At 36.5% G+C, this 16,880-nt stretch overlaps 1 protein-coding gene across 1 annotated transcript in view; it reads right to left on the reverse strand.

Annotated features, from left to right (window-relative positions):
- The window catches only part of CTNNA3 (catenin alpha 3), a 1,789,288-nt gene that overhangs the window by 1,331,502 nt on the left and 440,906 nt on the right, over window positions 1-16,880 (reverse strand). Inside the window, exon 6 of the mRNA XM_064594691.1 lies at window positions 10,431-10,694. Within this exon, the coding sequence (XP_064450761.1) occupies window positions 10,431-10,694 (264 nt within the window). The remainder of the gene's footprint in view (window positions 1-10,430; window positions 10,695-16,880) is intronic.

Genomic DNA, 16,880 nt, shown 5'->3' on the forward strand with positions numbered 1-16,880 from the left:
GAGAATATTATGCAAAATTATATGCCAACATATTGGACAACCTGGAAGAAATGAATAAATTCCTAGAAACACAATCTGCTAGAACAAAATCAAGAAAATAGAAAACTTGAACAGACCAATTAATAGTAATGAAGAATCAATCAAAAGACTCCCAACAAACAAAAGTCCAAGACTAGATGGCTTCACAAGTGAACTTCCCCAAACATTTAAAGAAGAATTAATACCAATTCTACTCAAACTATTCCAAAAAATAGGAGAGGAAGAAAAAGTTCCGTATTCATTCTATGAGGCCAGCATTTCATCTTGGCACCAAAACCAAAGATACTACAAAAAAAGAAAACTACAAAAAAAAAAAAAAAGCTACAAAAAACAAAAGACACTACAAAAAAAATCTCTGATAAACACAGATGCAAAAATCCTCAACAAAATATTATAAATGGAATTCAACAGCACATTAAAAAGATCATTTACCAGGACCACATGAAATTGATTCCAGGGATGCAAGAGTGGTTCAATATTCACAAATCAATGTGATACATCACATTAACAAGAAGAAGGATAAAAACCATGTGATCATTTCAACAGATACAAAAAAAGCATTCGGCAAAGTACAACATCCATTCATGATAAAAACTCTCAACAAAGTGGATTCAGAGGAAACATACCTCAACATAATAAAGACCATATATGAAAAGCCCAAAGTTAGTATCAGACTCAATGGGAAAAAACTGAAAACTTCCTCTAAAATCAGGAACAAGACAAGAATGGCCACTCTCACCACTTGTATTCAGTGCAAGATGGGAAGTCCTAGCCATAGCAATCAGATAAGAAAAAAAATAATATAAGGTATCCAAATTGATAAGGAAGAAGTAAAACTATCACTATTTCAGATAACATGATAGCATGTTATCTGAAAAAAACTATTAGAACTAATAAATGAATTCAGTAAAGTTGCAGGATACAAAATTAATATACAGAAATCTATTGCATTTCTATACACTAACAACAAAGTAGCAGAAAGAGAAATTAAGAAAACAATCCCATATAAAAATGCAACAAAAAGAATAAAATACCTAAGACTAAACTTAACCAAGGAGGTAAAAAACCTATACTCTGAAAACTATAAGACAACTTATGAAAAAAAGTGAAGATGAGGGGTGCCTGGGTGGCTCAGTCGGCTCAGTGCCTGCCTTCAGCTCAGGTCATGATCCCAGGGTCCTGGGATCGAGTCCTGCATCAGTCTCTGTGCTCAGCAGGGAGCCTGCTTCTCCCTCCCCCTCTTCCTCTGCCTGGTGCTCCCCCAGCTTGTGCTCTCTCTCTCTCTCTGTCAAATAAATAAATAAAATCTTTAAAAAAAAAAAAGTGAAGATGACACAAACAAATGAAAAGATATTCCATGTTCATGGATTGGAAGAATTAATATTATTAAAGTGTCCAAAGCAATCTACAGATTCAATGCAATCCCTATCAAAATACCAATAGCATCTTTCACAGAACTAGAACAAATAATACTAAAATTTGTAGGGAACCACAAAAGACCTCAAATAACCAAAACAATCTTGAGAAAGAACAAAGTTGGAAGTATCACAATCCCAGATTTCAAAATATACTACAAAGCTACACTAATCAAAACAGAATGGTATTGGCAAAAATAGACACATAGATCAATAGAATGATATAAAGAGCCTAGAATAAATCCACACCTATATGGTCAATTGACCTGTGACAAAGGAGGCAAGAATATAATATGGGGAAAAGACAATCTCTTCAATAAATGGTGATGGGAAAACTGGACAGCTACATATAAAAGAATGACACTGGACCACTTTCTTACACCACACACAAACTCAAAATGGATTAAAGACCTAAATGGGGGATGTAAAACTATAAAACTCCTAAAGAAAACAGAAGCAGTAGTTGACATTGGCCTTACCAACATATTTATGGATATGTCTCCTCAGGCAAGGGAAACAAAAGCAAAAGTCAACTCTTAGGACTACACCAAAATTAAATGCTTTTCCACCAGGGAAATGCAAATCAAAACTACAATGAGTTATCACCTCACACCAGCCACAATGGCTAGTATCACAAAGACAAGAAATAAGTGTTTTCAAGAATATGGAGAAAAAGGACCCCTCTATGCACTGTTGGTAGAAAAATAAATTGGTGCAACCATTGTTAAAAACAGTATGGAGTTTCCTCAAAAAATTAAAAATATAACTACCATACAGTCCATTAATTTCCCTACTGGTTATTTTCTCCCAAAAAAACCCAAAAATACTAATTCAAAAAGAAATATGCATGCCTATGTTTATTGCAGCATTATTCACAGTATTTAAACTATGGAGGCAACCAAATGTCCATTGATAAATGAATGGATAAAGAAGAAATGGTATATATCGACAATGAAATATTATACAGCCATAAAAAGGATGAAATTTTTGCCATTTGCAACAACATGGATGGACTTAGAGGGTACTATGCTGAATGAAATAAGTCAAATAGGAAAGACAAATACCATATGATTTCATTTATATGTGGAATCTACAAAACAAAACAAACAAGCAAAAAAAAAAAAACCACACACACACACACAAAAAAAAAACCAGAACCCATATTTTAAATACAGAGAACAAACTGGTTGTTGCCAGAGGTGAGATGGGTGAGGGGATGAGCAAAATAGATGAAGGGGATGAAGGGGTACAAACTTCTATTTATAAAAAAAATAAGTCATAGCGATAAAAAGTACAGCATAGGGAATACAGTCAATAATACTGTATTATATTGTATTACAGCATACATTATATGCTGACAGATGGTGACTACATTTATCATGGTGAACACTGATACATATGCTGTATACCTGAAATTAATAATATATTGTATGTCAATTATACTTCAACAATTAAAATAAAAACAAAAACTGTTCCTCAAGGAGAATCTGGGAAATGGGGGTTCCATCTCATTTATAAGGTGCTGTGTTAGAGGTGGAGTTTATGGTGAAAGTGTATTACTCCCAGCTTTTCCTACCAATTTTGATGTAGGTATTTTCTCAGTTTGCTCAATGCACAATAACCTCTCAACTAATTGCTGGATTTCTCTCAAAGGTAATTGATCCATGCGTGGTTGTTTATTCAGTGTATTTGTGGGCAGAGGGAAAGTCAGAGTCTTCTATTCTGCCATCTTGCTGAGAATAGAGCTCTCCTCCTTTTCTTTTAAAAATATTCTTTTTGGTTTTGGTGTTCTTCAGCTTCACTACAATATGTATAAATGTGGTTTTCATTTTCTATCTTGCTTGAGAATTATTGGGGTTCTTACCTATGAAGGTCAATATCTTCCATCGATGCTAGGAAATTCTTAGTATCTTTTTTATATTTTTCTCTTTTCTGGATCTTACATTAGAATATTTTAAAACTTGTCACACATCTTCCATGTATCTTAACTGTTTTAAAAAATATTATTTTTTCTGTCTCTGTGGTGCATTATAAAGAACTTCTTCAAATCTCTCTCTCAGATCATTAATTCTCTATCTAATCTCCCATCTTGCCTAACCATTGAATTTTTCACGATTATGGTTTTCATTTTAGATAGTTCTGCCTAGTCAATTTTGACAGCTTTTTCTTCCTTCACCATACTCCTCATACTTTAGTAAATAAGTAAGTGAATAATGTATATTAAGCATATTTATATTCAGTATCATAATTTCAATATCTGCAGTGTTTGAAGTTCTGATTCTGCAGTTTTTTTTCTGCAAAGTTTCATTCAGGTACCTGGCTTATTTGTGTGTCTGGTGACAGTTTATTTTCCTTAGACCTGTACGGGAATTTTTTGTGCACTAGGTAAAAAGTGCACAGAGAACTTGAGTTTACTTCTGGCAAGTTCTTAGAGTTATTGCCAAGACAGAACAACTTTATATTTTCAGCTTGGGTTTTAGAGGCTATTCAGATAATATGAATTCTGACCCAAAGTCCAGATAAGGATAAACTTATGGGTAAAAAGTCTCTAAGATAGTGATGCCTGGGTGGCCCAACTCTTCATTTTGGCTCAGGTCATGATCTCATCAGGGTTGGAGATTGAGCCCCCCTTCAGGTCCCACACTCAGCAGGAAGTCTGTTCACTCCCTCTCCCTCTCCTCCCTCTGCCCTTCCCCTCACCCCACTCTTGCTTGTATGTGTGTGTGCGTTCCTGCGCACTCTCTCTAAAATAAATAAATAAATGTTTAAAAAAAAAAAAAAAAAACACCTCCAAGGTATTTTGTGCTCTTTTTTCTGAGCTGTCCAGAGCCGAAGTTAAGCCAGCCAAGTTTTCCTATCTCCTGCTATAGGGACTAGTGTTTTTCTTGTTCATCCAATAAGGTGGTCAAATTGAAGGATTCTCAGCTTCATGCAAAGAGTCTCATGTGACCTTCCATGTGGCAGGATATAAGCTTTGTCTTTTGTCCTCAGTCCATGGTCTTTCAAAAATCCAAGCTACAAGCCATAATGGAAAAGAAATTCTCACATCTGCCAGCACAATGCTGTTGCTCACTTGCCTGTCTGGATGTCTGTTCTTTGTATCTGGCTGACCTCAATGAATTTCCCTAATTTACCTATCAGGTTACCCATGTATTTTAAAATATTTTATATATCACTTTTAGTTCTTCTGGTTCACTATATTTCTAGAAACCAAAACTTTAAAAAAAAAAAATCCTATTACCGTGCTTTTAGACATCAGTGATGCCCATTTTTCTTCAGCTACTAAATGCTAACCTGATTGACAGAGGTCCTGTTTTCTCCTTCAGGTAAAAACATTCCTCAAAATTATTACTCTAAGTAAAGGCAGCATATCTTGGCAGTTGCAGGGAACCTAAACTAAGGCTAGATATTAGGCTAAATAGCTACTAAGAATAGAGAATTTTTCTCTTATCACAGAAAAAAATCTAAGAAGCCTATCACTTAGATATGTTTCTGGTAGCTACCTCACTAAATTCATGTCCCAGTTAAAAGTTAAGTAGAGCAACATACCCCAAGTACATACAACTACCAGTTGGAGAAAGGAGAGAAAAAAAAAGGAGTAAGGGGAAAATGCTCTTCAATCCAAATCACAAAATGACATACAGCATTGCTACCTACATTTTCCCTTTCTTCCCTCCTTCCTTCAATTCAATGATAATCACCTTGCACTTAGTATGTACAGGGCATTGTTCTAGGTGTTGGGAATACAATAGGGAATAAAGTAATGAATGATGATACATAAATGAATATCTAAAAATAAGAAAATATGATAGTTCTTTGAAGATGAAAAAATACTAAAAAATTCCTTTGTTATTATCATCTTTATCACATGAGGATCTGGATAATTCTTACAGACCATGATTACAAAAGCTCACTGCACAAGAGAAAATATGTCTTAATGGACTTGGAGTTTCAAAGCAATTTTCACTGGCAAAGTTTCTTGCTTAAAGGTATTTTCAAAATTCTGTTAATCTATAATTTGACACTTCTCAACTCTCATTCAGTCACAAATGCAAAAGAAACACCCTATAATTCACCTTAGGCTCTCCAATAAATCAATCAATTTAGCTTTTATAGTGTTATAATTCAAGTTCTATTTTCTCCTTTACCAATAAATCTCAGATTCCATACCCACAACCAGCCGTGGACCAGAATGAAAGATTTAACAAAGCTTTGGCATGGTAGTTGTTGAATAAGCACTCTGATACATTTCCGCACTATAAACATTTAATGAGACTTACTCCGAACAGAGTATTTACTACATCAGTTTATTTCATAGTATTATATTTGCAGAAGCAAGACAGAGCAAAGGTTATTTTGGATCTTTTACCAGTACAGCTTCCTATAAATAAAGAAAAATGCAACCATTTAATTTACAAAACCATTTTAAAAAGCTAAATGCTCAATAAATTCTGCTTTATCTAGTTCAGACAGCCTCAGCAGCTATTTGTAACTCAGATATTTTATATATATATATATAATTCAGGCATTTTGTAGTGGTGTGAGCATCCTTAGCTTTAACAGAGAACTGATTTCAAAGGTTAAGACGGCATTAAGATTTCTGGGAAATATCTTTGCAACTCCCTCCTGCCTTGTTCAGAAGTGAGTTAGCCACTTATCTTGAGAAAGGGGAGACTCCATCACTATGCCTATTCCCACTCCCATCAATGCTACGCACACACACACACACACACACTCTCTCTCTCTCTCTCTCTCTCTCTCTCTTTCTCTAACCACTGCCTTATCTTGCCTGTAGCAGCCACTTTCAACTAAAGTCAGAAAGGAGAAGTCCCCAAAAAAGGAACAATTTGGAAATCATTTGTCTTCTTCTATATTCCTAAGAACATAGAATGAGTGTCTGGGATAAACTGGACATCTTATCCCCTGACACAATTCTGTTTAGTGCTATGAAAAATGCTATCTACAATCCTGTCTGTCCACTTTAACAAATTTCACCTCACCATATTAGCCGCTCTCCAAATATAGACTAGTTCTACTTAAATGACCCAGATACTTGGTTACATTTATAATTTCTCTGATGGTTCATACAGACTAATAATCTTAGCATAAATCAAGCACATTAAGTTGTATCTGTGAGAACTCAGTATAGCACAGAACTTAGAAATACCTTCTAGAACCAGACTAGATCACTTCCTGGAAACTACCACTCACTGGCCTTCCGATTTGAGCAAGTTATATAACTTATCTAAGTCTCAGTTTTATTTTGTTTTATTCTGTACATTTATGTTGTACATATATACAAATACGTTTATGTTAACGTTTAGCTATCAAGAAATAATACGGGGCGCCCGGGTGGCTCAGTCGTTAAGTGTCTGCCTTCAGCTCAGGTCATGATCCCAGGGTCCTGGGATCGAGCCCCACATCGGGCTCCCTGCTTGGCAGGAGGCCTGCTTCTCCCTCTCCCACTCCCCCTGCTTGTGTTCCCTCTCTCGCTGTGTCTCTCTCTATCAAATAAATAAATAAAATCTTTAAAAAAAAAAAAAAAGAAATAATACATACCAATGTATGGGGAGACCTAACATTCCACTAGTATCACTGGTATAAAATTACTAAGAAACACAATCTTGCCCACAAGGAGTTTTCAGTCTTACTATGGGTACCATTCAAGAGTCACCACTAATCATCTAACTTATTTAGTTTCTAGAACTTTCACATAGATGCTAATAATTAGGAACTTAATAAATTTTTGCATGGGTGCCAATAATAAGGAATTTAATGTTAGATAAGAAGTAAAGACATCTGTTTAAAGACATGTAACTAAAGGAAAACCATAAAGGTTACTCTAAATGTAAATGAATTAGATTTTCATAAGTTTATCATGAAAGTAATAATGTTACGAACAATACAGGAATTACATGTGTTATTTTTTAAGTTACTAGTAATACTTTAGTAATTTTAATTGCATTGATTTCATTAGGGAAGACTTTGCCTCCAAATAGTCATTTCCACTAATGATAAGGAGAGCTAAAATTTACTGAGCACTTATTATGTGCCAGTCACTGTTCTAAGCATTTTACCTGTATTATTAGTTCACTGATTCTGACAACACTATGATGTAGGCCCTATTATTCTTCCCATTTTAGAGGTGAGAAAACTGAGAATTAAATAACTTTCCTGGGGCACCTGGGTGGCTCAGTCATTGAGCGTCTGCCTTCGGCTCAGGTCATGATCCCAAGGTCCTGGGATCGAGCCCCACATCGGGCTCCCTGCTCCACAGGAAGCCTGCTTCTCCCTCTCCCACTCCCCCCTGCTTGTATTCCCTCTCTCGTTGTGTCTCTCTCTGTCAGATAAATAAATAAAATCTTTAAAAATAAATAAACAAATAAAAAAATAAATAACTTTCCTAAAAAGTGCCACAGCTGAGATAGGAACCTTGGCATAAAGAGATCTAAAACCCTTATCTTTAAGCACTACACTATGTTGTCTCCCATTAAACAACTACATGTCTGACTTGTATAGCTAATTATCTTTGACATCAAACTTGAATGTCTGAGAAATATCTCTAACTCAACATGTTGAAAATTGAATTTCTGATCTTCCTCTCAAAACTGGCTTCACCCACAGTGTTCCCTATCATGGTTGATGAAAACTCTATCCATCCAGTTGCTAAAGAAGAAAAAAACCCAAAAAACAAAAACACAAAACCTTGTCATTATCTCTGGTAGACACAGAGATGTACTATCCATATTTCCTTTCCAAGTAGGACTTACTGCTCAGCTGTGGGGAGTGAGGCCAGCAGATGGCCTGCAGCGGTCATTTCCTACAGGGTCTGCCTCAGTTGCAAGGGACTGCTCCCTCTTCCCTGTGCCTGGATGTCATACTTAGCCTTCCCAGGGCAGGGTGACCTGCATCCAGTGACTGACAGAGACAAAAAAAAGCCTGGCTATTTCTGACTGACAAAGTACACTAGAGGGCACTCCTCCTTCTAGAGCTCCCTGCTGACTGGTCTAGGTTTTGTGGGTCTGGCTCACAGGTAGACTTCTTCAGCTCAATCATGCTCCCTCCCTCTTCCCTTCACACATATTAATTTCTAACAACACTTTATATCCCAAACTGTTCAGTGTGTGCTTTTGGATGACCCAGCCTGCAAGATCAGCCATGACTCCTCCCTTTCTCTCAAATCCCACATCCGTTCTGTCAAATCCAGTTGGCTTCACCTCCAAAATTTAGCCTTTATATTCACTGATGCCACCCTGGTCCAAACTAAAGTGTGAGGTTGAATGAGATGATGCACATAAAATATAAGGATGGGACCTATATTACTGTAATAGCTTTCTGCCTGGTTTTTCAGCGTCTCCCTTTGTTCCCCTTCAGTCTATACTCTACAGGCAGCCAATATTGTCCTTTTAAGACTCAAGTGTGATAACTCTGCTTAAAACCTAAGAATGGGTCCCATTTAAATTGAAGTAAAAGCCAGAGCCCCTAAAAGCCCACAGAATCCTCCATAACCTGGCCCCTTTGGGTCTCCTCAGTTCAGCTCTGACTCATCCCCTTACTCTCCCCACTTAGGCATCCTGGCTTCTGTGCTATCCCTTAAACAACAGGACATGCTTTCAAACCTTCATTCTAGATCTCCATCTGCCCAATTATCTAATCTCTTTCAAGCGTCCAAGTCATCTTGCTTTCTCAATGTAACATTCTATACAATTTACTTATCTACAATGTTCATTGTTTTTGTTTTTTGCCTATATTCCTCTGTTAGAACATAAGCTTCATGGGGGCAGGGCTCAATTTTATCCCAAGCACAAAAAACAGAGCCAATGATAAGTATTTGTGAAGAGGAAAATTACCCAGAGCAGGCCCAGGGAGAGCAGGCCCCAGTAGATAGAAAGAGCTAGAGATAACCAGAAGTCCCACTGGGAGGAAGAGATAACCAGCCGTTTCTGCTTCTGTAAACAGGCTTCCCGACACAGGGTCCCGGCACTACTGTTCCCGCCTAAAGCAGCCCCCATTCCCCCGGTTTAAACCTACCTACCAGCAGCCAGCATGGCCCTTAGAACCTGACCCCCTGCACCCCGTATAAAAACCCTGGAACTCCGCTGCCCAGGGCCCAAAATTTGAGCAGGAGCTCATCTGGGTCCACCGGCATAAAATAAACCTGAGTTCTCCTACTTCTCTGAGTGTCACTTGGTTTCTTGCCGGTCTCATTATTTTCCACATTTCTGGAGGCCCCAGCGAGATTCAAACCGTTCTGGCCCCTTGAGCCACCAACTGGTGGCTCAGACTGCACTGGAGCAGGAAGGAACTCGGAACCCACTGAGTGGAGCACCACCTGACAGTATTCCGGGTCCTCCTTCACCCCAGAGTTCCAACCCTCCAGGCAGTCTTGCCCTAGCTGGACTCCAAGGAGAAGTGGACCAACTTGCCTGGCAGTTCGTCCAGACTCAGTAAGCCTCCAGGGATGACAATTCTTAGTCAGGTCCTGCTCCTCTGAGTGGAAGGGGAGTTTGATCACCTCCCAGGAATTTCAGAAAGGAATTCCACAGGTCAGGGACCTCATCTGGGTCCGCCCGTGTAAAATAAACCTGAGTTCTCCCAGTTCTCCTACTTCTCCAAGTGTCACTTGGTTTCTCACTGGTCTGATTATTTTCCACAACATTTGTGGAATGGATAAATCCTACATTTCATAAATTGATCGATGTAAGCTAAAATCATCATTTCAATCTAATCAACAATCCCACTTTAAATTCACTGACTTCCTCAGAAGAAATGTAAAGGAGCCAGAAGTCTACTGATAGAATATTTTCCCGCTAATCAATTCATTGGAAGGCACAAGGCAATGATGGAGACTCATTAAGTAACTGAATTTTTATTTACTCATACTCTAAACTCTGATCTGAAAAATCTGAAAACCCACGTCTGTTTATTTTCCTATTGAGACACAGGAAATCACATTTTACCTTTCTCTCTACTTACCTCAAGCTCATCAAGGGCACTTCCCAGTGTTGCTGCCTTAGATTCTGGTGGGGCAAGCATATTCTGTTTGCCTTGTGAAGCATTTGAAATTACATTGAGGGCATTGTGAATTTCTTCACAAACTGTGTCCTTGCTGGCTTTGAGGGAAGCAACATCAGAATGTTCCAAACAAGCTGAGCAAATTGAATGCAAGAGGGGGGAGTTCTCCTTCAGTGAGGCCCGGGCCCCTGCGATTTCATCCCTCTGATTTGGAGATTTTAAGTCCTAAAGAAACACATAAGAAAAGAGCCTTCTTACTATGAGTTATAAAAGAAAGATTTATACAAAAAAGCTCCATTTTTCTGTCAATATAAATGAAAAGATAATAGATGCTAAGAAGTTAAAATCAAGGGCATCAATTATTTCTACACTCCTTCTGATTCTGTTAAAAAGTTCTACAATAGGAAAGCTGAGCCAATTAGCAAAAAAAAGGTCACAAAGGTGCAGATGTGTAATAACTAAGGAGATCTTACATTTGTCCATCATATCTTGCTTATAAGTCAGAAAAATACTCTGACGTTCACATTATTAAGTACATTATAATAGAGCCTGAATTACAAGGATGTTGATTACCTATTTCCATAGATGCTTATGATTGCATTTAACCTTTTCATTAAAACTAAACCTATTCAGTTAAGAATATTAAATTGAACCTCCTACCATTCAGCTATTTTCCAATCTCTTTGAGAAATACTTACTAATAATTTAATACTGGATCTTTCTTTCTTTGACATTTATTCAAAAAACAGTTATTGAGCACTTAGCATATGCTAGCCCTGTGCTAGACGCCAAGTGTACAGATGTGAACAATCCTACAAGGATCCTGTTCTCCTGAAGCTTATGTTCTTGTTTGAGGGGGTGGGGGACTATCAACAAACAATAAACTAGGTAAACAAATACACAAGACAATTTCAGGCAATGATAAATGCTGTGAAGAAAACACAAAAGTGAAATGTCATAGAGATTGCTTTAGCTTGGATGGTCAGAAAAGATATTTCTGAATATGACATTTGCAGTAAATATAAATGAAAAGCATTCCAAACAGTGGGAAGACAGGGAAGATAAAGTCTGATATAAGTGATAACTGATCAAAACTAGCTCAAAATACCATGGAAAAACCTGGCAAACACTACATTAACCAAGTGATAAAAGTTAACATCATCAGTGATGTCACGTGGGTATCATGTAGCTCTTGACACATTGTGACAAGAATAGCACTTCACCTCTCTGCTATTCTCTCCAGAAGTCCACAACCCCAATCTAATCATGAGAAAAACAACAAGCAAAACCAGATTGGGAAATATCCTACATGATACCTGGACAATATCCGTCAAGACTGTTAAGGTCATGAAAAAGAAGGAAACTGATAAACTGTCACAGACCAAAGGAGATAGGGGAGACATGACAACTAAATGCAATGTGGTACCCTGGATTGGATCCTGGAACAGAAAGAAGGCATTCATAGAAAAATTGGTGAAGTCCAAATAAAACCAGTTAAGTTTAGTTAATAGTAATTCATCAATGCTTGTTTGTTCATTAAGTGGTAAATGTTAAGATATTAACAACAGAGGAAACCAGAAGAAAGGTAAATGAGAATTCTCTGTACTATCTTTACAACTTTTCTGGAGATCTAAAATTATTAATATAAATTAAAAGTTTATCTTAAAGAAAACTAATTCAAGAGAGCTGAACAATAGCTTCGCTATTCCACATACAATATCTTATATAATCTTTATAAAACCTCATGAAAGATATTATCCCCCCTCCATTTTAAAGGTAAGAAAACTGAGGTTTAGAAAGACTAAGTTCCCGAGCCAAGTTACAGAGTTAGAAGGGAACCCAAGTCAGTACAACTGCTAACCCATTATGTTAACAACTATGTTATAGTCTTTCCTACACAGGAAGGATTTCCTTTATTTGCTACTATACAGGGACAAGGACTTGTACTTATACAATGACACAGCTTATAAAGTGCTTCTAGATAGTATCTTATTGATCATCACAACACCCTCTGAGGCAATAAGGCTGGTGTTATTAGCCCCATTTTAACTAAATAGGTATTTAGTGTAAGGAGATTAAGAAACTGGCAAAATAACTGAGATCTAAACCTAAGTCTTCTGATTGCAAATCCCATGCATTTTTCATAAGACTCTGCTACCTCCGGATAATGTTGCCTGAGGTTAATAAATGGCTGTGCTACTATATTTTTAGTTCCTTCCTTTCTGAAAATAAAGGCTGTCTGTGACTTCATGCAGGCTTTAGGGGAGATTAACTTCTTTACAAGATGTAGGGAGGACGGTTAGAAGTAGCTGTCAACCCACTATTTGTACTCACTAATTACCCAAGACATGACACTTTGTAGTTTTCTTGGCTTGCTATGATTTCCCCCTTATATTTCTGGTCTAGGTTCTAGTTCCAGCTCTGTCATTAGCACTGTGATCAGGGTAAGCCTTCTACTCTTTCAGTGAATGTTTTTCCATCTGTAAAAATGGAGTAATGATACTTCTCCCAATGCTCTCATGAGATTGAGTAAGTACTATATCAGAAATGGAATGTACTTGAAAAACAGTAGAGAACTATGGAAAGAGTACAGAATTATTCTTCCTAAAATATTCATAAAATAGTCTTCCTAAAATTTATCAAACTTGGTGTACTGTTTTTGTCCTGTGATGCTCTTAGTGATTTTCATATTTCCCACAATTTTATAGCACTACCTATATTTATCTCAGTGTGATCTGGAGGAAAAATAATCGAATGTTTAGATAGGATGCACACTTCTCAAAGGTATAATGATAAAAAGTATAAATATTCAGAAGGAGCTAAAGAAAATTCTCTGCATAATAGAGTATAATCAAAACTAATTACATAATACCCTCTGAAGTGACCTGTGCATTATACTGCTCAATTTAGAATGGCAAGGTCAATGTTTAGGTAGTTCCTAAAAGGTAAAATTTTGTGAACATACATTACTACAAAGAAAGATAAGGTTTAAAGTATTAATTCTTTTACTCTGATGATGGCTATGTATATCTCACTGTTAATTGTGGTAACTTTAATGCTGTAGGAACTTTGGAATTTAAAAAAAAATTCTAGGGGCTCCTGGATAGCTCAATCAGTTAAGCGTCTGCTTTCGGCTCAGGTCATGATCACAGAGTCCTCATGCTCTCTCTCGCTTGCTCTGGTTTACTCTCTCTCTCAAATAAATAAATAAAATCTTTTTAAAAAAATTCTAATATATTTTGGATTTTGAGCCTATGCTTTTTATCTCTGCCCAAGGCAATTACCAAAACCTTAATGCCACTGATACCCCAAAAAGCAAGCTGATAAATCTGTGAGAAAGGACAGAGTCAGTGAATATAACAAAAATAACATATTATGGCAGCAGGTGGGGGAAAGAGAGGCACGTTACTAGTTTAAGTAAAGGAAATTGAGAAGGCAAGACCATTTCTCCTGAAGGACATCCCAAAGGATAAATTTAATGTAGGAAATAGGCACACAGATAAAAGGGGAACTAATGAATGCCATCCTTTGAAACCAAAGGTTGTGGTGGTGACTGTGGTTATTTTATTTTGTTTTAACTGATGATATCATGGGTTCAAATCAACTAGGCTGTTGATTTATCCTAAAATTTTAAATCAGGTCAAAATAGGAATTAAATGATAGGGTCAGTTAGGGATTTCTCTGGACAGAGAAGTCTAAAAACTTCAACTCCTTGGAAATTGATACTTTTTTAATATCTTTTTTTAAATTGCTCCAGAAGAAAAAACTCACATGAGATTTCCAAGTTTAGGAGACATTAAATGCTTCCAGCTGATGCAGAAACACACAGATGGGATTAAAAAAGACCTTACAAGTCTGTGCAAGTGGGTAGAGAAGCAACATATGAGTTTTAACCCTGGCAAGAGAACAAAATATATTTAGGGATTTTAAAGATCACAAAGTATAAAAATGGAGGGCTCTAAGCTATCAGTTAATTAATTCAACCATTCATTCAATAAATATTGTTGAGCCCCTCTATAGATAAGGCAGTGTACTAATGTTAAGAATGCAAAGATAAAAGGGCACCTGGGTGGCTCAGTCCGTTCAGCGTCTGACTTGGTTTCAGCCCAGGTTGTGACCTCAGGGTCATGAGATAGAGCCCTGTTGTCAGCTCCACACAGCCAGGACCCTGCTTGAGATTCTCTCTGTGCCCCTCCCCCTGTTCATGCACACTCTCTCTCTCTCTCTAAAATAAATAAATAAATCTTTAAAAAAAAAAAAAGAATGCAAAGATAAAGAATTTATAGATCAGAAGGGGAGACAAATTTATTTGGGAGCTAAAATAGAGTTATTCATAGCATAGAGGAAAGTCCCTCAGCTTGAGGGGATCGAAGAAAATTTATCAGAGGTAACTTGTAAACAGTAAGTAGAAGTTATCAATGTGTAGAACAGAACAACGGGTAAAGAAAACAGCATGTACAAAGGCCTGAGGCATTAGAGAGCAAGGAGCATGCAGGCGACTGTAGGTGTCATGACAAGTACAGGAAACCTGAGCAGGAATGGTGGTGAATCCAGCTAGAAAGGTAAGCGGGAGATTCCTCCCATGCCACGCTAAAGAACTGCAAGAGCAACAAGCTCAGATGTGTATTTTCAAAGATCACTCCAGCAGTGAACTTTCAGTTGATTAGAGAGAATGGAACTGCATTCAGGAGAGTAGGCAATAATCCAGGCAAGAGACAGTAAGTGCCTGAACACTGAACACTATTGCTAGGTAGTAGCAGGATGGATCCAAGAAAATTCAGAAGGTAAAAATGGTAAGACTTTGTAATATTTAGATGGGGAAGGGGAGAGGAGGTATTTAAAAGCGTCTAGAAAACTTTTTCAGCACAATGTGTACATATTATGATGCATTCACCGAGATGGGGAATACAGAATGAATAATTTGTTTGGAAAATAAAGATGAAATACATTTTGTCATCTGCTAAATGTGAGATGCCAGCATAATATCCAAATGAAAATATACATGAACCTAGAATTCGAGAGTCTAGGCTAGAAATAGAGATCTATGAGTCACCAGCTCATAATTGGGAGGTAAAATCATGGATGCAAATGTTACAGGGTCTTCACCCAGGATGAATGTTATAATATGGAGAAGCTGGGAGTAATCATAAATTGTTTCTTGAGGAAGTAAACCTGATAATTGTATGTGTTAGTCCAGAAGGCCAAATATATATTGTAAATCACCAAGAAAGATATCAGAAAATACTGAACTCTCAAAAAAGAAAGAGAGAGAGAAAGAAAGAAAGAAAGAAAGAAAGAAAGAAAGAAAGAAAGAAAGAAAGAAAGAAAGAAAGAAAGAAAGGGAAAGGAAAGGAAAGGAAAGGAAAGGGAAAAAGAAAGAAAGAAAAGAAAGAAAGAAAGAAAGAAAGAAAGAAAGAAAGAAAGAAAGAAAGAAAGAAAGAAAGAAAGAAAGAAAGAAAAGAAAGAAAAGAAAAGAAAAGAAAAGAAAAGAAAAGGAAAGAAAAGGAAAGAAAAGGAAAGGAAAAAAAAAAGCAAAAACCACATACACACCATGAAGCTTAAAACCTGAATTACTATGGATAATTATAGTCATCATACTTGAAGAAAAAATAAAGTAGTTTTTGTAAAGCAATTGGAAAAGGCAGGATGACTTCTGTATCAAGGTGTTAAAAATATGGGATCTGTTCACCTTGCAAAAAGAAAATTAATATTGGAGGACACATGATTAAAAAAAATCCAGAAATCATGAATGAATTTTTTTATGAATGAATTTGACAAGTTATTAATAGACTTCTTTACTAAATCTAGAAATAATAGAGGAAGTAACTTTTTATATTTGAGTGAAATAAATTAAAAATATATCTGTTCATTGTGTTGTCTCCCTCACTTCATTATAATTCCCTCAAATGCAAGCATTATAGCTTACTTATTGTGTATCTCATTATCTATTAGTATATGGCACATATTATGAGCATAACACATTTTTTAAGAAACAAGTGGACAAATAAATAAGAAATAAATAATAGGATGTTAAATTCAGAAGGGGTAAGAAACTGTGTATATAATTCCTCCAAGAAATAAATTTTGTGGAAAATATACATAATCCAGAGAGCTGAAACAAGTTTATGCATCACAATGTCATAGGAAGCTAAAAAGTAAAATTAAACTATACCTATCTTTACGTTAAATTTTAGTGAAGCCGTTGGTACAAATACTTTGGAAAACTGTACCTACTAATGCTGAACATATATATATACCTCATGACCCAGCTATTCCACTCATAGGAGAGGATATACACATATAGAAATATGTTCATATGTTCTTTAAAAGACATGCAAAAGTGTTCCTAGAAGCATTCTTCATAATAGCCCCAACTGGAAACAACCCAAAGTAATGAGAATGAACAAAATA

Source organism: Mirounga angustirostris, unplaced genomic scaffold, assembly GCF_029215605.1.
Source record: "Mirounga angustirostris isolate CCGP_5_RB_7025 unplaced genomic scaffold, mMirAng1.0.hap1 SCAF_6, whole genome shotgun sequence".
Classification (NCBI taxonomy): Eukaryota; Metazoa; Chordata; class Mammalia; order Carnivora; family Phocidae; genus Mirounga; species Mirounga angustirostris.